Below are 24,138 nucleotides of genomic sequence, written 5' to 3' on the forward strand. Positions count from 1 at the left end.
TTCCACTAGACCAGATTGCTCCAAGCCCCGTCCAGCCTGTCCTTGAACATTCCAGGGGTGGGGCAGCCATAGCTTCTCTCATATGCCTGTGCTTGGAAAATTATTATTTTCTATTTTCTGCCCTCAAAGTCAAGCTGTAGAGAAATCATTCTTGTAGCTTGCGCTGACAGCCAGATCAAGCTTATCTCCCTAGCTCTCAGCTCAGAGCCCCTTTGTGGGACTGCAGGCCAGCAGCAGCTCTTGAGCTCCAGTGCGGGGTGTCAAGTTCCCAATTCCTTGCTTCCCACAGTGCCTCCAGTGATTCGCGTCTACCCCGAAACGCAGGCACAGGAGCCGGGCGTGTCAGCAAGCCTGAAATGTCACGCTGAAGGCATCCCTAATCCTCGAATTACCTGGCTAAAGAACGGCATTGATATCATGCCAAAACTATCCAAACAGCTATCACTCCTTGGTAAGAACAGAATTTTGATTAATTAAAGTATTTTAGACAGGGATTAAGAAGGATTATTTTGCACTTTAAACCAGAAGTTCTTGTACTTTGCTAAGCCACAGTTGTTGGAAATCATATTATAAAACCCCTGTTCTTTCTTTTTATCTCTTTCTCCTGTAAATCCTGGGAAATTATGTAAGTGATAATTGCATTCTGTTCAAAGACAGCCTGCCCGTTTCTTCACTGCTTTGCTTCTTGTGTACAGCACAGCAGAAAAGAAATGCATTAAATTATTTGAAGAGAAATTCAATAAATTATTTGTTCATGTCTAAGCCCACACTGGATGCAAGTCATCTGAGAATCAGTCTCCTACTTGGCTCTGTTGAAGGAATTGGACTTTTAACTCCCCTAGGTCCCTGTTCAAATGAGGATGCAACAGGGATAGCAAAAGGCAAAACATTTATCTGTAATTTTCTGTGTAAAAATACTAACCCCGTCCTCAACACATGCCCCAGCCTGGCTTTGGTGGATTGTAGCCTTTAGCCTGTGTAGGTAGCACTGCTATCACTGCATAACACATACAATATCTCAACATGTTCCAAACAAACATGATCCAACTGCAGAAATCAAAATGGTAGGAGGAACTGTAGAGAGACCTCTTTAAACCGAAGTTTTTGGTGATCTGATGAAAAACAGTTTGCAAAATTGGAATTAATTTTTCTTCACTAAAACCAAAGCATTTTTCTAACAAGAAGAAGAAATAAATGAAATGTGATTTATTGTTTGACTTGGGATTGTTCTTTGTTCTTTTCTGGTGTGGAGCATGTATGTGCTGTTGGAAAGGAGCAAGACATCAGCTCCCATGAGAATCCCCGAAAACCTCTAGTTTTCTAGGAGGAAACACAGTGGGATAGAACCACCCTGTTGAGCCATCACTGGGAAGCTGTGGCAATGGAAGACAATTAAGGCAGGGAAAGCAATTAGCAGCAGTGAGGAACACTGTTTATGAGCATCTCTCTTACAGCAAATGGAAGTGAACTTCATATCAGTAGTGTTCGGTATGAAGACACTGGTGCCTACACCTGCATTGCTAAAAATGAGGTGGGAGTGGACGAGGATATATCTTCCCTTTTCATTGAAGATTCAGCGAGAAAGACCCGTAAGCTCAATTTCCCATGTATTTATTTCTTTAAATAGTTTTTTAATGTGATGGTATATATATAATTTAATCGTTCAGGCTATTGCATGCAGTAAGTTGGATCTTACATAAGGTAATGACAGTCCTGAATAAACTTTGATCAGAGGATTGGACACTTTTTGGGGTAGGAATCATGCAGAAAAGGTAAAATCTTGTCCAGGAAGATGATATCTTTCATGTGCCAGAAACATACTAGGTGTGTGATGGGTAATAGCTTTATCGGAGTAACAAATTGGCAATAGTTTATAATATCAGGGAATCCAAAATGTAATATTTTGTTGAATTCTATTAATCTCATTGATTTCTGTACAAGATTCTTTTGAAGCCAGTTACCAGTCAAAATTCTTGAGTATTTAGATGTCTGAAAAATGTTGTGATTATATTATTTATTTTACCTGTTTTTACCTCACTGACTGGCAAAATAGGTTTCTCTCAGTGTGAAATTATACAAATACTCTCCCAGCTACCCTTCCCACATCTCCCTAGGAGTGCAGCAGTTATCTTGACCACACTGACCCCAAAACAGAATTGCTAAAAGAGATGATCAGTTGTCCCAGTAGAAAAGCTCCCTGAGGCCTGATTTTTTCTAGTTCCGCCATCTTAACTGCCTGGGAGATTACCTGGGTTTGTGGTGGTAGTAAAAGTCTAGGTGCAAACGGGATTTTTGCTGCTTTTCTGGCTGCTAATATAGAGCAAGAATTGAAAACAAAGTTACCCATAAATATGGGCTTTCAAGGAGATTAACTAGATTTATGTACTCTTGTTAATATTGGTAGTTTTCCTTTGAATACTTGAGCAAGGGAAATTACAGTATATTGAGAAATAATTGGATCTATCTGGAACAGAAATTCAAATGCAGGCATATTTTCAAAGCTTATGTAAATTCTGAAAGAATGAAGTTGCATGAAGTTCCAAGAAACAATGCAGCCAAGGGTGTAGCTGCTGTAGCTGCCAGTCTCAGTCTTCTTCTGAAGATGCTGGTGGACCTGACAGTGCTGGATTAATGGTTGCACTCGATGATCTTAGAGGTTTTTTCCAACCTTAATAATTCTATAATTCCATGTTGTGTTTCCTTATTGAACCTGCACAGAAAATCACAGGCTGTACCATACCTCCAGCTGCATTTGAAGGTAACAGCTTCTCTTTAGTAGGTCATTGGTCTTTGCACAGCTGCCTTGATTTCAGGAAGGATTTTTCCCATGTCAAAGTTTTTGAATTGTCTCTAGAAGGAGCAAATGTGTTTATAACTCTCTGTTTTTCCTGGTATTTTATTTGAATTAATATTACAAAATTTTCACCAATTAAACAGTTCGTGTAAACATGAGTATTTATTCAGTTACCTGCTACAATGAAAATTTTGACATTGTTTTTTTTTTTTTTTTTTCCCGATTATTTTCTGGCTTTCCCAATATTCTGATGCTGCAGTTGCAAACATACTGTGGCGAGAGGAAGGTACTGCAGTAAAGTTCTTTTTTCGTAGTGATAATGTGCTTGTCTGCTTTAATAATTCCATGATGGGCCATTCTCCACTGACTTGCCACTAATGCTATCAACTTTCACAGTCACCAGATTAAGTACAGACCAGACATTTGAAAGCTAAATTATTCAGATAAGAGATATCACTCTTTTACCTATAACTTCTTGCATTTTCCCACTATGAAATAATACATGACCATAAATTATATAAAAATATTAATTTTATATATACTGCCAAAAATGTGAGTAGCCTAAGATTTTCAAGCTTCATTAGCAATCACACAAGTGTCAGAAGTGCTCCCAAATTACCATAATTGAACAAGTAAGGCATAAATTCAATATACTGCATTTTTGAGCAAGCAATTCAAACTCTTCCTTTTCAGTAGCATGTATTGATGTTTTCCAGCTGAGCAACAGAAACTGTGCTCTTGACTGTTAGGCAAAATAAAAATCCAAACAACAACAGGTTTTATTCCCTCTATCCTTTGAATCAATGCAGAGTAAAGGTTGCACCATTTCTTCTTGTTCTAATTGGCAGTTAAGTTTGATCAAACTTACAGTGTGCCCTTCTCAAGCTCAACAACTGTGTATCTTGGAAGCCAAAGTATAAAAAACCCCATCCTGAGCAGCTAATTGACTCAAACATATTATGGAGGCACTTCAAATCACCTCATTTTGTACATGCTTGTGCTGTCATAATTTCCAAAATACCCAGTAAGAAGTGTCATGCAACAGCCCCAGGGGCTCTCACACAAGTTGTCTATCTGACTCTGTAGGTGTGGAGCCCAAGTGTGTGGAGGGGACCCTGTGACCTTGGGCTCCTGGAGGGCTGTGAGCAGGACATCTACTCACTGGAAGAAGGTTCTGAGGTTGAAGCACAGATGTAAACTAGTTCTTACATCTGCCAACTGCTTATGAGGCAGCTCAGACCTTGGTGTCCTTCAAGCTGGGAAAGGTTGCTGTACAGTGACATACTGCTCTTGGCCATGTCCCCCTGCAAACACCCAAACTCTCTCACACTGCTCCTCCAAGAAGGGCTTCTGCTTTTGGAGGGTGCAAAGGCCCCTTTGTAAGTAGTGCCTCCACGTACCCAAAGCAATATCTGGGCCTCCAGTCCTCAGCATGAAGCTTTCTGGGTAGCTTGGGCTTGGCACAAAGGATTTCAGGGGCAGAAGGAAGGTGCCAGGGTGTGGTAACCAGAGCAGCCTGGGCCAGGTGTGCAAACACCAGGTGTACACTGTCAGTGCCACTGTTGGCCACAGACACATACAGAAAATACACTAGTTTATTTCTGAAGTCCCTTCCAACCCAAGCCAAATGCAGCTCCCTGGAGGTCAGAGACGTGGCACAATCACCTAGGAGAGCTCCCCAGCACTTCTTCCTAAATACTCCACCTGCAGCTTCCTGGTGCAGGGCTCCTGGTGAGGAATCTTCACTGCCAACATTCCTGTAAATGGCATTATGGTTACTAAGAATTGCTATTTCCCTTCTGCTTGGAAATGAAATATCTAATGCATCTCATCAGTCCAGCATCAACTGGACGTTGCTCTATGGCTGTTTATATACAGCGTCCCTTTATACTCCTTTTTGAAGAAAGCAGTTGGATAAACCTACCAGGTGTAGAAGTACAGTAATATATAAAGAACAGCTGAGAAGTTAGTTGCAGAAAGTCTTATTATAATTTTGCTCAATAAATGGACTTACTGCTTATCAACCTTGCACATTTTAAATAAAAGTATGAGCAATGCTGGGGCAAAACATGGCCAGTAAAGCAGATTTTCTATTGATGGTCCTAAACAATTCAGCATCTGTAAAGCAGGTTTATTATCCTGCTTGTGTTGTTCTGTAGCATTTGATGGGCACATTCATTCTAGAATATACTTCAGCATGTGAAATCTTGGCACAGAGAAAGCTGGAAGACAGGAATGGTATTTTTGGTTTTACATTTTAATGTACTCGTTCAATACCTTCTATATGCAAGTAGCAATATTAACAAATGCATTAGTAGATTTGAGCTCCTTTAAAATGATCGCAACCTCATCCCCACAAGGTCTGGAGTAATTAAAACTTTGGGAAAATGCCTAAACAAAATATGATGCAGAACAAACTTTTGCTGCAAGTCAAACTTTTAACACAAGTATTTAGTAATTTTAATAGTCAGTCTGTCAGTTTGTTCTCAAAACCTTTCAGACCACGCACAAGCAACGCCTCAAGAAATAAGTGCTCGTAGGGCAACCAGCCAGTTAAACCTGGGGCTGGAAGCACATGCAGTATTTATTCAATGTACAAATAGTTTTTAATTTTGTCCAGAGAAAACCATGAGTATCCCAAATGTAAAGCAGAGATTTGTTTTCATGACAGTGTTCATTTCTGTAGTGAGCATTGCTTACTTAATATCTGGAGAAAAGGAGCATTTTGTGCCAGCAGGCAATCAGCAGTTATGTGAATGTATGCACTTAAAAGTCTGAAAGCCTTTTCATTACCAAATTTAAGTATTTAGATTAAGTTGAGGAAAATTACTTAAGTATCAGATCAGAGGAGAGTATTCCATGGTGAAAAATTTGCCCTTTGAGCTCAAAGGAGGGATGTATAAATGTACACTGATGGAGACACTGTATTTCTCAAATAAGCTCTTTTTGATATCAGGTGTCTTCCTGAAGTTTGTTTTTTTTCTTAGAGCCAACTTTATCTGGAATGGCTCAAATAAGAACTGTTATGTTCAGGAAACCCTCCCCATTCTTAATGGGGTTTTTTCATATTACAGGTTTTTTGCTATGCAGGTGAGGTACATTGTCTTTCATAATGCCTTTAGGTTTTGAACTACTTGTGTTATCTAACCTGGAATGTCCTCAATTGGAAATGAAAAAAAGAACCCAAACTTCCTCATACTCCTCATTAGTCCCCCAGTTCCCAATTTAGTACCTGCCTCACTACTATGAAAAACACAAAATACCTCATTGCCCACCTCTGTACTGAAATAATTCCCAATTCCCTGCACCAAGGAGTTGCATCAGTATAGTCAAAAATTGAGTCTGTTCTACTGATGTCCATGAGATTATTTAGGATGTACCCCAACCAAGATTTGGCAAATGTTTCCTAAGTCACAATAAAATACCTAGTTTGTCTAGTAAAATTTGTTTGGTCTAAACACCAGTGTGAAGATCAATCTCTGGGAAATAAAAAGTGGTTTAATCTAAACTGATGAACTTTTTTAAAAAGAGAGTAACTGAAGGCTCTCAGGAATTTGTAGTATTTTAATCAGTCTGCAGAAAAACTTGGACTCATTTTACTGTAAAATAAGTAGTAGAACTTGCCAAGTCTCTGACTAAACCTGTTGGGGTAAAATTTTTAATCAAAGTATTTTTGTGGGTAATTAAGGTTTTACTTCTTAAGTACCCCCTCATTGTAATAAGATCATAAGACAAAATCACGCTAGTTGTATGCATGAAAATAATAATAAGCATATTCACAGTAGTCATAATTGATTGCCTGCCTGTTTTCACTTCTTAGGATTAAAATCCTTTACCCATGAAATATCGGCACTCATTCCAGGCCAGGGTCAAATTCTGCTCTCTGATGTGTTCATCAAATCTCACTAAAGCAAGTGGGAGTTGTGTGGATACTGGGAGTGCAGGTTTTGGTCCAAAGTGCCTGAATGAAATGTTTTACCAATATACGTGGGAAAAAATAACCTTTAGTCCATGAAATAACTCTCGATTGAGCTTCTTTTTAGCTTTTTTCCTACATACATGACCCTGCTCTGTGGAATCACATTTGAGGATCATAGCTCTTGTACCCACCTGATGCCCTAACTGGGGGATTTTGGAGCTATGGTTCAGAAACTCCACTTGAACCATATCAGTACAGCAAACACCACATGCTGATACATTGTATTCTGAAGCTACTTATTTGGCATCAAAAGAAGGGGGCTTAGCAACAAAAAAGCCCTTCTAGCCTTACTAAATACAATGTTTTACAAAATTTTCCAAAAATGTATTTGTCCAAATTATCCATATTTTTACTGTCAAATTTCCTGTGATGATTTAGATCTCAATCCTGCAAAGTTAAGAAATGCGAGAAACTCTGTCTCTGTGAGCAGTATTTAGAGCTGCCTTCACAGGACCAGCAAAGGGAATTTTCCACACTGAACACTGATCCATAGCATGGGGACTTTATTTCTCCATGGGAAAATTTTAAGTAATTCGAAGATAAAAATTATAGCATCACCAAATTGTTGGCAGATAAAGTGCACTATCATTACTGCTAGGGGTGACAGTGGTCATTGCAAACACTTACTGGTGGTGATGTGAAAAAATTGAATGGTTGGATCTTTGAAACTAGAGTGTTTTAGAGGATCCAGAACATTTCATAAATTGTCACTGCAATTCCATGTAGCATGACAGAAGTGTTAAAACACAATCTCCTAATGGCAAAGCAATGGCAATCAGCCAGTTTTCCAAATCTCCTGGAATGTCCCGGTTGGATAAATGAGTGTTGATGCAATGCCGAACTACTTCACATTTGTGAATTACAGTTTGAAAGATTTCAAAAATGTATTTATTTTGGTGGCTGTAGTTAGTTCTTTCAGATAGTTTAAGAAAATAGAGAAATCTATTTTCAGTCATGGTACAGATGCTAAACACTTCCATTTAACATCACTACCAGTGGTCAAGTTACCTGTAACAGGATGACCTTTACTTTAACATAACTAAAGCTTTTCTTTCAGTTCTCAAATTGTCAAGCTGTTTTTAATGAAATCATAGGAAAAAACCAAATTCGTAATCTGAGGGGGGTAGCAGAGAGGCAACAGAGAGGCAGGCATCTTGGGATCAAATCCTGCTTTGGTACCTATTTATGATACCCGGTCATATTTATTTGGGTACAACCACTGCCACCAAGGCAATGCATTTTTGAACGTGTTTGTACCTCTTCACTCCTTGAAGCCCTTGTTGTGACATGAAATGTGATTTTGTGAATGCTCCAACTGCATCCAAATGGCAACTTTTATGCAAGGCAGATTTTGTTTGTCAGGAGAGGAGGACAAGTTCTTTTATAAAGTCCTAACAACTATGGATACATACAAAAGAAAATCCAAATCCTTCTTCTTTATCCCCCTTTAAGGCCTGAGTGTTGGGAATATGTTCTATGTCTTTTCTGATGATGGGATCACAGTCCTTCAGCCAAACGAATGTGAAATCCGGAGACATATCAGGCCCGAAGAGAGGATTTTCACAAGTTATGTAAGTCCTAAACCCAGCAGCTACAGCTGACAGCTGGGAAACTTTCTCTTAATCTCTTCAAAGGTTGTTATTGCTAAAGGACCTGTTTGCTACAGGGATGTTGGAGCTTAGTGGGCTTCATGCAGCATCCCTGGGGTAGAGAATCTTCTCTTGAAAATCAGGGGATCCACGTAAGTTCTAAGGCTGACATGGAGGATTTACTGACACACTGCAGAGAATTTGGCTAGTTATCACATTAGCCAAGATGTTTATTTGTCCTTTTGATCTGTTTACTTATCCATGCCCCAAATTTGTAACTGAGCTTTAGGAAAGGTACAAAAGTCAGTAGCAGAGACATGCACACATCATTCACTGGTGCTCCTTTTACTGATGGCTCCATAGGTAAAGAAGTGAGCTAATTTGGGCCACCTTCTGCCCTTTGAAAGTGGTTTGCCATGTTAAACAGGGAGGCAAATCAGAATGCCCAGAAAATGGTTGTGCCATGGAGGTCCTCTGCATCTTCTGCCACTGAAAGAGACTGCACTCACCATGTTTGCTGTTAGCACTTTTCTGTCAGCACTGAATTTACCTACCACTTGCTTTAGGAAATCACAAGGAAAATTTTTTAAGGTATCAGGAATGTCAAGCACTGGCTTGTAGGCAGTGGAGCTCAACATGGCCAGTGGGATAACACATGCTTGGAGGCTCTCTGAGGTCAGTATTCTCAGTGACCTGTGTTATGTACTCTTGCACAGAAGCATACATCAGGCATATCCTCATGAAACTGTCAGTTCTAAAAAAAACACAGGTGCTGAAATACATCCAGAAATGCTTTTTTAGTCACTCCTTTACTTACTTTCTAATTTTAAAAAGGGGAAGTTGAAAATGTGGTTAAAGAATGTGGTTCTTCTGAAAAAAAGGGGCTCAGCCTTAATTTCCATTTTGGGAGGAATCAAAGGGGAGAATCACTGTCATGAGCCTGGCAGGTTGGGTCAACCTCTGCTGCTATGGGTCAAGATTGTCTAATGAGTCTGTAGTAAGTATTTTCTAAATCTCAATAAATTTGTGGTTGATACTGATTTTTTTTTCCTACTAGATTTTAATATACCTTAGAAGAAGTCCAGACTCATGCTCACTCCAAGGCTAGTCCTTACCACGGACTTAATACTATTAAGCGACACCTAAGATTTATAAAGACAGAAATCCTATGTTTCTTTTCTGAAGAACTGTAAATATTGAAGAAATGGTCCTGCAGAAACAGGAAAAAGAACAAAACAGAGAGGGCATTTAAGGAAATTATATCAGCACACTGGTGTGCATAAAAGGGATTTTTAACATCATTTGGCTGCTTTTCAGAGATGCCTCTGAGGGATTCCTACAGATCTCAAAAGATCCTTCCCTTGGTCTAGGGAGGATTGACTTTTTCTCCTCCCTTTTCCCTTTTACTGTCTTGAGTGTTTGTTACATAGACAGTGACACCAGCCCAACTTTAAGAGTGGATCTACAAAAAAAGTTGCTTCATTTGCTATTAGAGGGCGCCAAGGCAGGTGGAGCAGCTGCAGCTGAGCCCTGTAGTAGAAAGACTGGTGACCTTTTTCTGCTTCCCCTTGGCTTGGATGGATGCTGTGTTATGAGAGCTGAGGATGAGGAGGGCAGTATGGAGGCTGGCAGGTGCCTGACTGCATGAATGGCTGCTGGAAGCCCAAGTCTGAGCTTTTGTATCATCTTCTAGCTTGTAGCATAGATTCCCAGCCTGGCTGGAGGAACAGAAAGGAGAATGCGGCCAAGTTCTTGAGTCTTGTATCTTCAACCCTTACCTGTGATCTCCACCAAGACACTCAGCCAGCACAGCTGTGCTGCTTAGAGGTGACAGCTTTTTATCCATAATTGTTGCACATAATGTAGGTCCCTTCCAGCTCAGGATATTCTATTCTTTCTATTCTATTCTATTCTATTCTATTCTATTCTATTCTATTCTATTCTATTCTATTCTATTCTATTCTATTCTATTCTATTCTATTCTATTCCTCCAATACAGACACAATGTCGACATTGCTAATTGTACCTCCTCTTTCCCTGAACAAGCTCTGATACAGCTCCAGTCACATTTTCCTTAGGTAGGTTGGGCCATTATTTAATATTACCCAATATATGGTCTAAAATCAACGGTTGTGCTCACTGAAATGTATATGTATTCATTTTCATTTTATCCCATTTCCTCTCCACAGCCTGGTCCCACACAAATGCTCTTTTAAATAAAGCATCTTGACAGAAGGAAGAGCGATGAAGAGTCACAAACATACAGAGAGTTGTTACTGAGACCAAAAGTCACTCTTCAAACTCAGGGTAGCTGTACCAGTTCTGCATAGGACTCAGTGAGTGGAGGATCAGAAATGAAATATGTAATCAGCAGCTGTGAACAGCATTTGGCCCAAAGCAGCAGAATATGGTTCCTTTTGAACAGGGGAAGTTTCCATAGTTTTAGGATCCTGCTTGTTTTCTGTTTCCTTGAGCACAGGTGTTATAGAGCATGCTCTCCTGTGCAGAAAATAAAGACTATGAAAAATATAAAGCAATGACTCAATTAATGTAAATCCCTGTTTTTTCAAAGCACATTGTGATATTTCTATTGCTAATAGATGCTGACAGCACCGCAAGCCTTGATGAACCATAGCATGATACAAAAGATCAATCCATAGGTTCTATGGTTATTTAAATTCAATGTAAGTTTGCAAGAGGTCCAGCTGTTTAATGTCATTGCATAGAGCCAGGCTGAAGTGTGGCACTTGATAAATTGATTGTTTTATGTTTTCCAGGAAAGAAAGGGGAGAAATATCATCCTAATGGAATCCCCAGGGATTTTTTTCCTGTGGTTTACAAGGCTAAGCTTCTTGGTGCTCCAGGCCCTGAACTTGTAAAAATTAAACCTTTTCATTTTTTAACCCCTCAGGAGGAGATCTGTCCTAGAGTGGAAGGTGAAGACACTCAGTCCTGCCTCTGGGCTTCAGCAGTCAATGTCAGAGACAAATACATTTATGTGACACAGCCAAAGCAGAACAGAGTAATGATAATTGATATCGAGACTCAAAAAGCAATACAGGTACTTACAAGTGAACACATTATTCACTGATGGCAAAAGACTTGATATAGGAAAAAAAAATCCGTTTTTGCCCAGTGGATCTGCTGGGCAAAGATCTGCTGGTCACTAAAGAGCTGGGCCTATGTTGCTTTCACCAGTGGGATTGCATGGGGTTCACTGTTCTGTAACCTCACTGGCAGGAATAAACTCCTCTGTGGGTAGGAGATCACAGTCTCAGGGCTGCATCTGCAGCCAAGCTTACAGTGAGTCTAGTAAAATAACGCTGGGATGAATTTCTGGCTTAGCTGCCTGACCTGGGTTATAAGCAGCTTGGAGCTGGTGTGGATACAAATCAGACAGAAATTGGCCCTTGATCTACTGGCTACAAGTAAGATCATAAGATGGTGTGAAAATGGCACCAAACAGCCAATTTTTTTCAACTGCTGCTGATCCTCCACTTGATTTTAAGTCAGAGCTGCACGGCGAACATAACAGTGGTGCATGAGAATGCCTACAGTGAACTGACGTAGTATTTGTCTTGTGCATTTGGGTTGCTGTGTGAATAACTCTCCCTCGGTTTTTTTAAGTTCTTGGATGTGGACCCATTACCAACCAAATTACATTATGACAAGTCCCATGACCAAGTGTGGGTGCTCAGCTGGGGGGACATGAAGCAATCATCACCCACACTGCAGGTAAGTCCTTACACTTTGGAGCCTTTGCTCCTCCTGGGCTCATTATCACTGGTAACACACTGGTGGGTGGTGGATTGCAGGTAATTAACAGCATTTAATGGTCTGGATATAAAGCTGCTGTTTCATTTGCATATCCAGTGTGTTTTATTCATCCCTCCTCTGTCCATCCTCACATATTTTTCCTGCTGTTTAATTTGTTTTTGAGCAATGACTGTGCCACAGGCTGACAGCAGGGCTGCTTTGTGCCAAGATCTGTTTTGTTTTAAGACTAGTGACAGAGTCAAGTGCTGGAAAGTTATACAACAAGGGCTGGCGGCTGGCTGTGAGCAGGACAAGACTGCTGTGCTCTGCAGCACTGGTGAAGCACCTCGAATCCTGGGTTCAGTTTTGGGCTCTCACTACAAGACAGACATTGAGGTGCTGGGATGTGTCCAGAGAAAGGCAACAGAGCTGGGGAAGGGTCTGGAGCGCAAGTCTGATGAGGAGCAGCTGAAGGAGTTCAGTCAATCTCTACAATTCCCTGAAGGAAGGTTGGAGCCAGATAGAAGTCAGTCTCTTCCCCCGTGTTACAAGTGATAGGACCAGAGGAAACGGCTTAAAGTTATGCCAGAAGAGGTTTAGGTTTAGGTTGGTGTTAGGAAAAATGTCTTCACTGATAACTTTCTCAAGCCCTGGAACAGGATGCCAAGGGCAATGGTGGAGTCACTGTCCCTGGAAGGATTGAAAAGACCTGTAGATGTGGCACTTGGGGACATAGTTCAGTGGTGGGCTTGGCAGTGCTGGGGAAATAGTTGGATCCTAGAAGACTTTTCTGTCGTTAACAATTCTGTGAATCTGTGATTCCCTCACAGTAAAATGGAAAAATGGGCTCTCTAGGGCATTGAAAAAAAGCCAAACAAACAGAAAAAAACAAACCAGGAGAAGTAAAACTTCGGGGACAAATTGTGTTATTTGGGTGTTAGTGATTTCACTGCAGGGGTGCCAGTTATATCTATGGAATTCCTCCATGATCAGCACCACCAGACCCACAGTGACACTGGGACACAGCACTGCACATGAGTTTGGACAACCAAATTAGCTTCCACTTCTGGATCACCTTGGCAGATCTGCTCTTCTATTGACAGTACAGAGAACATGGAGAATAGTCATCTAGTGGAGCATTTTTTTGCTGCTGTATGTTGTATGGCAGACTTGACACCAGTTGATGGCTGTGATTTGATCCATCCAGACATCCCATTCTCTGGTAGTTGATTTCTTGCTGTGTAACCTTTCTGGAAACAGGTGTCATATGAATACTCCTTCTGCCAGAAGTGTTTACTGCTAAGTCATTAAAGCATTCCTCAATAGGCAGAGAAGAAGGGGGGATATGCTTTCTGACCTAAAAACCAACAAATTGGAGTTTACATTAATTATGGGGCTACCCGAGGCTTCTGCTGGTGATACTGCCCCATGAAGATGGGATGAGCCATCCCCACCATCCACACTCTCCATCCATTGCTGACTGTCAATAATAAAGACTGGACCAGCTACTCATCACAGGCAATTTCAGGAAAAGATGCCAAAACCAGAATGGGGGCATATAAATGAAGGTTTCCAGGGCAGCAGCACCAGGTTGTCTTACCTGGGGATGTGAGTTTCCTGTACAGGGTATAAGGAGACAAAATGGGCTCTTTTTACCCTTTCTGACTTAATTTCTTCCATCCAGCTGTGAGAAGCTTCTGTAATTAAAGGAGAGATGGCACAAACATATCATTATTAGGAAGAACACACCATCTGCACAGTTGGAAACTTGTTAGAAGGCTCAAGGACTCAGGTAGTCCTTTCTGTTATCTTTATGATGTGCAGTTAGATGAGATTAGCATCAGCAGCAGCAGATCCTTTCTTTTTTCTGACCTTCTTTCCCAAAAGGTGGGCAGTGACTAATTGGGCAAAGTTCCTTCTTAAAACCTGCAGTGTTTGGTTGCAGACGTGCAATAAAATAACTTTTTAAATGAAGATGCTTCTGCAGAGGTTGATCTAAATTTCCACTCATTCTCTGGAAGTCAGGGATATATCAAACTGCTTGTGCAACCAACTAACAGGATGCTGTTGTTTGGTCATTACTGGCTTGTTGGAAGCAAATGTCTGGCCTCTTGAAAGCACTGTACGAGGGTGGGCATCCTTCTTGAAAAATCTAATTGGAAGAAATCTAAATGGTATGAGCAGAACACCTGTCTGAAGTAATTATTTTAGGGATTTAGCAGGTCTTTAATGAATTATGTAGCTATAAATTCAAAGCAACGACTGCAGCAGATTAGAGTAGCAGAAGGTCCTAATGAATGGACTAAAGTAATCTTAAACCCAGCAAACAATTTGAGTGTTTAGCATTTTAATTTTTGAAAACTTACTTTTCCTTTCCGGAGCAGTGGAGGAGCTGAGTTCCCCTGTCCATGGAGATCCGTGCTGTGCTGGAGGACAGGACCAGGGGACAGCCAAAGTGCACTTCTCCACTCCTCCCTGGAATTTATATCGATGGATGAAAAGTTTTTCTCCTTCAAAGTGATAATTAACTGCTGTGAGTTAGTGTTTGATCCTTCAGGGTGGTAAATTATCACTGTGCATTAAAGTGAGATTAATAAATATGACCATGAAGTAAATGTTTATTTTAGACAGTGAGGGATAAATCATTATGGTCCTAGTGTTGTCATACTGCTTCAGCTCCTGCTTGACTGCTCTTTCTCAAGATGTAAACAACTTACGAAAGTCATGTACTTCCCTTACAAATGTCAACTCTCAAATACTATTTGCTTTCACACCTTTTCAAGACAAGTACACCAAACAGTGTTTTGAAGTCAACTGAGTCTGCTATACCCTGGAAAGAGCCACTGGGTACCGTGCATGTCTCTGATCTGTATTTACCTTTCTGCCTTTCCTAGAGCTTATCCTGTGCTCAACCTTGTGTGTATTTATTGTAGGTAATTCCAGAGGCGAGTGCTGGGGAGGATCCGCATGTTATCCACACACCTTTTGAAGGAGTAGATGATTTTTTTATACCACCTACTAATCTTATTATTAATCATGTTAGGTGAGAAATTATTTTAATGAATAATAATGGTGACCATGCTGCTTCTTTCTCATCACCTTAAAGCACTTTACAGATATGAATGAAGGAATGAATGGGTGAATTAATTAATTAATTAATTTGTGATGAATCTTAACTATATTTATCCCCATTTTCACACATGAAATGGAGAAATGGTTGAGGAAATTGCCAGTAGTTATTCTGTTAATCAATAAAACAGCAAGAAACAATCCTGGGCTTCCTTTAGACCATGCACAGGTATTCAAACCTCACCTTAGTCAGCCATTCTTCCTTGCAGCTTATGGCACACTGCCCTGGCTTACTTGTGCCAGAAATTTGATGGCCCAAAAATCACCTTCCTTGCCACAAAATTGTTGTGGATCTGGGAAAAACCTGTGTCAAGGATATATTGCTTGAAGTGGTAAAAGTATACTCTGCCTGAAGCATAAGATGTGGTTCTTTCATGTGTTTCCAGCTTGTTCAAGTCTCTGCATGGGGTTTATGGCTGGAGCACAAAAATTATATGCACTGCTCATAAAAAAAAGAAACAAACCTCCATGAACTATCAGTTTTGAATTTTAATGTAATGTAATAGTTAATGAGGTTGTGTAACTAACATACTAATAACCTGGAGTAATACTGGCTGCTTCCCAGCAGGCACAGAAAGCCTCCCATTAACATTATCAAAATTGATGATAACTGCATAGCAATTTATACTATTCTTTCCATGTTATAACATAACAACTGTTTAACCATCTTTTGTCCTCTATATAGTTTAACTAAGTTAAACACTCAAAAACCATAATGTAACTCTTTACACATATTAGGTTTCCTGCAGGAAACACTGAGAGAGAAGGGGTAACACTTAAATGATTATATGCTGAATCTGTTCCAAAATAAATAATTTTGCCTGCTGAAACACAAAATGATGATGCATGTCTCATGGCTGTCATTTGTAATTTCTCTCTACTTCATATTTCCAGTTTTCTTTCACAATTTCATTATGACTAATAGTAGTGCCAGGAGGTAGATGACTGCTGAATGTTAAAGCCTGAGCTGAGGAGGCGAGAATTGGATTCAAAGACAGGAAGGTGGAACAGTTATCCATTTTTGTTTATATAATTGTCCTTTTGGTTCTGTGTGATTAGTTGGCTGAAACAGTAAATACAGATTATTGTCTGCATTTTTCCCTATGCAAAATTGCAAATTCTGTCCCTGATTTCCTGTTTCATTTTTTCAGGGCCAGATCTTTGTCTATTCTCTCTCACCCTCAGCACAGAAAAATAATTGCTTGCAGGCTAATGAGACTCATTGAGATGATGTTATAAATTCTCTACTCAGAAACAATAAATGGCAGTACCAGCATTTCCCAGGAAGGTGAATGTTTAAGGAATTTCTTCCATGAGCCAAGTAATATTTGTATGCAAATACTCCTGCATATTTGTTCAGCTGCCTCTTATTTTAGATGGATATCTAGAAATATATCCATTTTTATTAGTTCCAGGGGTAGACTGATGTCTATTAAAAGCTCTCTAAGTGCAAGGTTTAATTTGAGATTTCAGATCACAGATTTCATGCAAGGACTGAGCCTCCTCTGCAACTGTGGGTACATAAAATATATCCTGACCCACTTCTTTAAATGAAAGTTTATGATAAAAAACATTTCTTAACTTCTTCAGGCATTTGGCCAATTATTAAGGAAGTCTTGGGGGGAAAAAAAGCTGTAAGGGAAAGAACTTTTTAAAGTGTACTTAAAATGCATTCATCCAGGAGAAATACAAGTGTTATATCCAATTTCCACACACACAGTGTGCTACAACTCTCCACTGCAGATACTTTGTGAAGTCTCTAATGGATGTGAGTATAATGGGGAAATGAAAGGCTTAGCCCAGTAATTTTCATGGGATCATACTCTACATTGGCTCGTTCTTTAGAAGTGAAATCATTGCTAAGTGTCTCATTGACATATGGATTAAGAATAAAGAAGTAAACCTAGTGTTTCAAGCAAAATATGTATTATCTGCACAGAAGCATGTTGTCATCCATATTTCACAAGGCAATTTTACATCTTTTGAGGAAGAGATACCACACTAAGCACTCACTTCATTTCCCTCTGTCTGCATTGAATGGATGAAAAGATACTCGATATACAATTAGTTTTTGTAAGTCATTGTCAGTGAATCCAGTGGAACATAAATAGGCTGTTTCTAAGGACGACCTGTCAAATTAAGCAGAAACTTTCCTTGGCTATTCTTGACCTTTTCTTGTCTTCAGCAAAGGTCACATGTGCTGCAGCATATATCTTTTACAGAAAATTTTTCCTCTGCTCACTGTTTTTTGCCTGTCTTGAGACAGAAAATAAAGACCCTTTATCTTCAGGGCACCCTGGTTATGTTCCTCAAGAAATGTTTTCTACCTTCCCTGGGCTGGCAGGATGGCTTTTAAGAGTCTGCTCTGCACAGCAGGCTTGCCATCTCCTGCAGTGGGTCCTAGGCACCACGGGTACCACAGCTTCCCTCTGGTGCTGTCAATTAAGAGATGAGATTAGATATGGTCTTCATTCAGTGGTTATACATTACATTGTACACAACTATATTTATTATATATAGTTACTCTCTGACCCCAACTTGGCAGCAATATGCTTTATTTTGAATGCTTGAATGCTATTTTGAGATTGAATGCTTGAGTATATATTGGATTTCACTACTGTAATCTCAGACAGATTAAATACAAATCTGGTCAGTGTTAAACCTACTGAACACCCAAACCTTGATATAATTTCTGTAGAAATTAGTCTTCCCAATAAATGATTTTGGCTCTTAAAGATTCAAACAGCTAAGCACATATTCAAATTTTCCAGGATCAGGAGATTGCTAATTTGAACTGAAATATATTCCTCCTTCTAGGATGTTTTAGAAGCACTAAAAGACATTTCTTACAAAAAGAGACAGCATTATTGCACATGCTTCCAAAACCAACAAAATAAAAGGTTCCCAAATCTGCTGACTTTGCTCAAGCATGTTACCATGTCTCCAGAGGTGACTTCAGTGTCTTGTTTTCTGTTTCAGGTTTGGCTTCTTTTTTAACCAGTCAAAACACGTGGTTCACAAGATTGACCTGGAAACTGTGACCCACATCAAGACCATCAATCTCAAAGCCTTCAGTTGCATGCCTCAGGCCATGGCATACACACACCTGGGTGGCTACTACTTTGTGCAGTGCAGGAGGAACCACTCAGCTGCCACGTCACTGCAGCTCATCATCGACAGTGTCAGTGATGCTGTCATCGGCCCCAACGGCGACGTGTCGGGCACGCCACATGTGTCACCTGACGGGCGGTATCTGATCAGTGCAGACAGAGGCAGTGGCAGGATCAGAGTCCAGACTCTAACTGTCCGAGGGGAAATCAAGTCGATATATGACTTAAAAACAAGCATACACATATCTGATCTGACATTTCAACCCTCTTTCACTGAAGGCAATCAGTACTATATATATGCTACTTCACATTTGCAAACAGATGTGCTTTTCGTAGAGCTGTCAACAGGGAGAATGAATGTACTGAAGAATTTAAAGGACCCTATCACATCAAAAGACTGGCCCTGGAGCAGCTACAACAGAATTATGAAAGACAGTGGATTATTTGGACAATATCTCATTACACCAGCTAAAGATTCCTTATTTGTTATAAATGGGAGGCAAAATACATTACGCTGTGAGGTTTCAGGTATAAGGAGGGGTAACACAGCGGTCTGGGTTGGGGAGGTATGAAAGGGCAGCAGCAGTGGAGCCTTCAGCAGGCAAGGACCAGTTGGACCTTTACACCGCAGGAAATGAGAAGTAGCAATGTATATTTTTACACTGGGAAAACAAAAAGAAAAAGACAAAAAAATGCTGTATAGGCTTCATGGTACAACTGGTCTGCTTGCAGGTTTTATAATACAAGGTATGCTCTGCTAATAGAAAGTGGTTTTGAAGGTATATTTTTATTTATGGGTATGATTTGTGGTTATGAGAAAAATGTTGGGAAGCAAATAATACCTCCACTGAGATATTATACAAGCCACGAAACCTAATAATTCTGTAGAACAAAACAGATTTTGACTTTCCATACTGAGGAGCTTTTATGTTATGTCCAAGCATCAATTTTCTTCCCTGCATCCCTTGCCTGTTGGTTGTACTGACTACCCCACCCCAGCACAGGGAGATGGCAGCAGTGAGGACTATTCACCTTTGAATATTCATTCCCCTTTGGATGATGAGACAAAGTAAATATCAGTTTACTGAGCAGTTTTCAACCCAGAGAAATCTCGGAGAGTGATTTAATGAAAACTGATCAGCTTTCTCTGCAGGATGGCTTTGAGAGGATTCGCTTATGTGATTTCAGACGGAGGCATCACAGAAATTGTAACTGTCAGCTCCCTTGCTTCTGCACTTCATTTTGCTCTTGGTCCTACTGAAGGCAATGGGATGAATCCCCCCTCTTCCAGTGCATATTCTGTGATTGTTTTTGAGAAATTTGCCGTGAAATATCCAGGCCATTACCCGTAGGGGCCTGGGAAAAAGCCAAAAAATACTGACAGGGGAGGTCAGAGTATATGTAAACAATTTTGTTGAGAAGGCAGCATTAATCTTTCAACAGCTCATGAGTGTGGTCAGTTTGGGAACAATATGTAAAATCTACTCTTTGCAGGCAGAGAATGTTATGGCTATTCCGATAGGAGACAACAATACTTCTAGAAATCATTGGTTTCTCTCATTAAATATTTAGGAGCACTGGAATTGCTTAGTTCTTCATAAAATAACAGTTACAATAACAGAGGTTATTTTTAATAGAAAACTCACTAATTTTCTAGTCATAGCCTTAACTTGTCTATTTATTTTCAGAACAACCAGGAAACTATTTTTCTTTAGGTTTTTCTCTTTCTGTTTATAGTACACTTGTTTATAGTCAATTATCTTTTAGTTATGAGCAAAGACATTAATGTAAAAGCAGTGAATTATCCAAGAATAAAACAGCTGGCATTGAGAAATTTCAGTCAAGTTCCCATAAAAATATACAGCCATTTATTTGCACACTTGGAAGATATAAAAAATGTTCTGTTTGTATTTTTCTAACTTTCTATATCCATCACCATGAAGTAATGAGAGGAAAAAGCTGTGGCAGCAGAGCCAGGCAAGAAGTGGTGCCATCCAAGCAGCTGTAATCATCACTTGGAAATGGGATCTTCAAGTGGGTGAAACCTCTCTGCAGGTAAATATCAGTAGCACCCATTTGCCTCTGGAAAGACCCAGTTTGGTTTGTCGAGGACCTTGTTGCCCAGAGCCTGTAGAAAGCTGATCTTGAACACGTGCAGTGATAGGTAGTGGTGTCAGAATTCCTTCCCTCCACAGCTTTAAGTCACCCATTCCACAACACACAGAGAGGGATTTTAAGCAAGAATGATACAGAATAACACTGGCAATCTTTGCTTCAAATGTTTAACTTTATTAGAGGAGCAGCATTTTAGCATGGCTGTAGACCTGAGGTATTTCACACTATTTCAGTTCTATAGAGACTATAAAAAACTGTTCTGACAGACGAAGAAAGGGAGCTGAATCGTATGAATTCGTTAAACATGAAGTCCTTGAAACTGTCCTTCAACATCCATATGCTGAATCCTACATTTCTTTCACTTATGAGCCATAGGGGTTAGAAGAGACTCTTCCATCATTGCAGCACAGACATATGAAACAGATGGGCATAGCCTCCCTTTAGCCATGCATGGTGTCCATGATTTTGTACTCATCCCATTAGGAAAGATATCCCATGTCAAAGAAAGGAGAAGACCAGCTTCGTAAGTACCTTTAAATATGCACAGGTCCTTTCTTGAACAAAGCTGTATCCATACATTGCAGCCATCCTAAATGTATTTTACCAAGGCCAAACACTGCTTTCATGTTACTTTTTATGACTTCTTGAGATTTTATTATGCCTGTGTTAAGTTTTCCCTGTAGAGACATTCATTGTGTCATAGATGAAGCAAATATTACTTTTTAAAGAATACTTAAAAAAACCCAAACAACTCTATATATATGTTCAGGTAAATATTCTTGAGGCTGGTTTATATATAGGCTGTGAAAGATGTGTAACAGATCTCACTTTTTCCTGTTTGTTGCAAAGTATTGGAATAGCATTCCCTTGAAAAAATCTCACTTGGACCTTCCAAAGATGTTCCCTTTGTTCCCTCTCCAGCCCAAGTTCTGGTGATATGATTTTCTAAAGTATCCTAATGGTTATATATCATACTTAGAAAATGAAGTATAATTTAGATTGTCTACACTACTTGTGAACAGTTCCAATGACAGTCAAATCTAACATTAAAGTGCTGCACATTTGTTACTCTTTTTTTTTTTATGACACAGAAATTAAATATATATTCAAAAAATGTTTCAACTCATACTTGCCTTTCAACTCTGTCAAAAAGAGACTACATCTCCTTGTGGGCAATTTCTATCACTATCATTTTGGTTCTCCACCAATCCCCACTTAATTCCTAGTTACTAAATTATTAATTAATCATGGTAATTGATCTAAATTTAATTCATTACCTTTTCATTATCCTACACACTTATATGTCAATAGGATATTCTGACACTAAAATCATGGGAAAAGTAATCCTTGGTTGCCACTAAGATTCTCATGCCAAGATCAGATGCATTTGCCATTTATCACTGAGGTTAAACAGCAGTATGATAGAAATGCTGTTTTGTCTTATTATTTCCCTCAATGTTTTCACTTTCTAAATGGAAGTGCCTGTTGAGAAACCATCCACTTTTAAACTGGAAGCAAAACTCACAATTCCCTTATTTGGAATCTGTGATGGTAAACATGTTCTTATCATTTAATACTTTTTTTAATATCACTAAAAAAAATCAACAAAAGTACCAAAATATTTTCATGGGCTTGTCTGCAGAATGGGTGGGGGATGGGAAATGGCAGGCTGGGTAGGTGTCCCCTGCAAAAGAGACTTCATGAGGGGCTATTGAAAAACACTCTGCCTTGAAGGCCTTGGGCCATTTTGCTACATTGACCTCCATGAACACAGCTTTGCCCAAGAGGAGCACCAATCTTGGTGACCTGTTGACAGGTACTTATTTACTTGATTTATACCATGATTAGGTCTTAATTGCTAGAGTGCTTGGTAGTGGGCTGGATGCTCTGTAAGACTGATAAAACAGGTCAAGATCTCAATTCCATAAGGAGATAATGGCTAATTCCCTGTGTGACCCTACAGCAGGTCAACAAAATTAACAGGAACAGAGGAATAGAGGATGGGGAGACGTGTGCAATAACCTGGTTATTCATAAGAGATGTGGGCATGCCATAATGCCTTTGTATTTTTTTTCCCTAAGACCACCTTTTTCCCTCCCTGTACAAGGCTTTGTGACTGTCTCTCAGGTTACAGGTATAGCTGTCACCCTTCACTGACCCCCTCAGGACCCAAGGATTTCCCAATCTGCCATGTACCCTTATAACTCACTACCTCACTCTCCAGTAATTGCTTTCTTAGAAGACCTGGGGGTAAATCCTTCTTTTCTTAACGGAGTGCATTATGTAAGCAGTAGCACTGGCTTTCTGTATTGGATTCCAATCTGAAACCAGCAGTGATCACCTGATTCACTGCTTTGCACATTTTCTCTTGGGCCAACAAAAAAAAGTCCAAACCAAATAGCCTGAAGCCCCTATAGTATGGTTAACTTATGTGAAACAGTGATCAGTCTTACAATTGGCTCTTCCAGTGCTGCTATTTGCTCACTAGAGCTCATTTCTCCCAGCCTGGCAAGCTCTCCTCCAACCTACAGAAGTGCCTCGCCTCTGCCAGTCATGGGCTACCACAACAGGTAGCTGCTGTTTCTAGAGTTAATCATCAGAGAATGGTTTGAGTTGGAGGAGACTTTAGGCTCATCTCATTCCAAGCCCTGCCATGGGCAGGGACACCTTCCACTAGAACAGGTTGCTCCAAGCCCCATCCAATCTGGCCTTGAACACTGTCAGGGATGCAACATCCACAATCCATGTTTCACACTTCCTTTGCCCTTTGTGCACCTGTGTACAAGGCGCTTGAGACATGATGTGGGCACACCTGCTGCCCATCACTGTGGTGTGCCACTCACTTGGCTGCTGCCAACTTCCCCAACCACTTCTGAAGAAAGGGATTTTTATTTATAATCTTCTTAACTTTTTGAAGTAGACTGAAATAAAACAGAGGGACATCTCTCCATCTGGAGACCAGAAAGACTCATGTGTTTCTTTTATACACGAGATGGTGTGATGGTGTGTGGTGTTGAAGACCAGACAAATTCTCAGCCAAGCAATGCAAGCCCAGGAATGGACTGCTCCTCTCTGCTAGTGGAGGAAAAACACACCTGAAATGTCACTCTTTTTTAACCTGCCTCCAACAATAGGGTTGGAGGTTTGTCTGGTTGGTTTATTAACACTTGTTTCTTAAAGAATAAAGTAGCAAGGCTATAAAGATTTTTTTTTTAATAAGCCTGGAAAGAAAGATCAGTGACAGGTAGACAGGAATCTTACATCTGCTCATGTCTGCTAGAAATCAGGATGCCCCAAAAATGCAAAGGTGCTGACCTGAGGGTCATGCATGAGTGATGGGAGCTGAGCTGAGCCTGGGCTGGGGCCATCTGATGAAGGGGCTGCAAATACAGACCTGACATTATTTTTTTATCCCATGCAATGTGAGCTGGCTGTCCAGCTCAGCTTAATGCATTGGCCAAAATACCCTCAATTCTGGCTGCCCAGAACAGCACAGAGAGATTTACAGCCTGTACAAGCAGAGCAGGATGGTTTTGGAGGGACCAGTGCTACTTGCTAAGTTCTTGGCCCAATCTACTCTCTGCACCAGCTGAATTAATGCCCATTACTCAGTACCGTGACAGCAAAAAGTCATCACTATGCAGCCCAGAGGGAAGATGTAGCAGT

General features: G+C 40.1%; 1 protein-coding gene across 7 annotated transcripts in view; it reads left to right on the forward strand.

Moving 5' to 3' along the window:
- Window positions 1-21,588, forward strand: part of FSTL4 (follistatin like 4) — a 258,601-nt gene extending 237,013 nt beyond the window's left edge. For 4 of the 7 annotated variants that reach the window (XM_088173724.1, XM_088173728.1, XM_088173725.1 and 1 more), the window contains 8 exons: window positions 290-451; window positions 1,455-1,589; window positions 3,054-3,080; window positions 8,226-8,344; window positions 11,274-11,423; window positions 11,990-12,097; window positions 15,052-15,161; window positions 18,227-21,588. In XM_088173724.1, coding sequence (XP_088029850.1) covers window positions 290-451; window positions 1,455-1,589; window positions 3,054-3,080; window positions 8,226-8,344; window positions 11,274-11,423; window positions 11,990-12,097; window positions 15,052-15,161; window positions 18,227-18,929 — 1,514 coding nt within the window. In that variant the 3' untranslated portion in view covers window positions 18,930-21,588. The remainder of the gene's footprint in view (window positions 1-289; window positions 452-1,454; window positions 1,590-3,053; window positions 3,081-8,225; window positions 8,345-11,273; window positions 11,424-11,989; window positions 12,098-15,051; window positions 15,162-18,226) is intronic. The other 3 variants (XM_014892738.2, XM_088173727.1, XM_088173729.1) reach the window with 3 other exon arrangements.
- Window positions 21,589-24,138: the final 2,550 nt, after the last annotated feature.

The sequence above is a fragment of the Sturnus vulgaris genome, chromosome 15, assembly GCF_052056855.1.
Source record: "Sturnus vulgaris isolate bStuVul1 chromosome 15, bStuVul1.hap1, whole genome shotgun sequence".
NCBI classification, from domain to species: Eukaryota; Metazoa; Chordata; class Aves; order Passeriformes; family Sturnidae; genus Sturnus; species Sturnus vulgaris.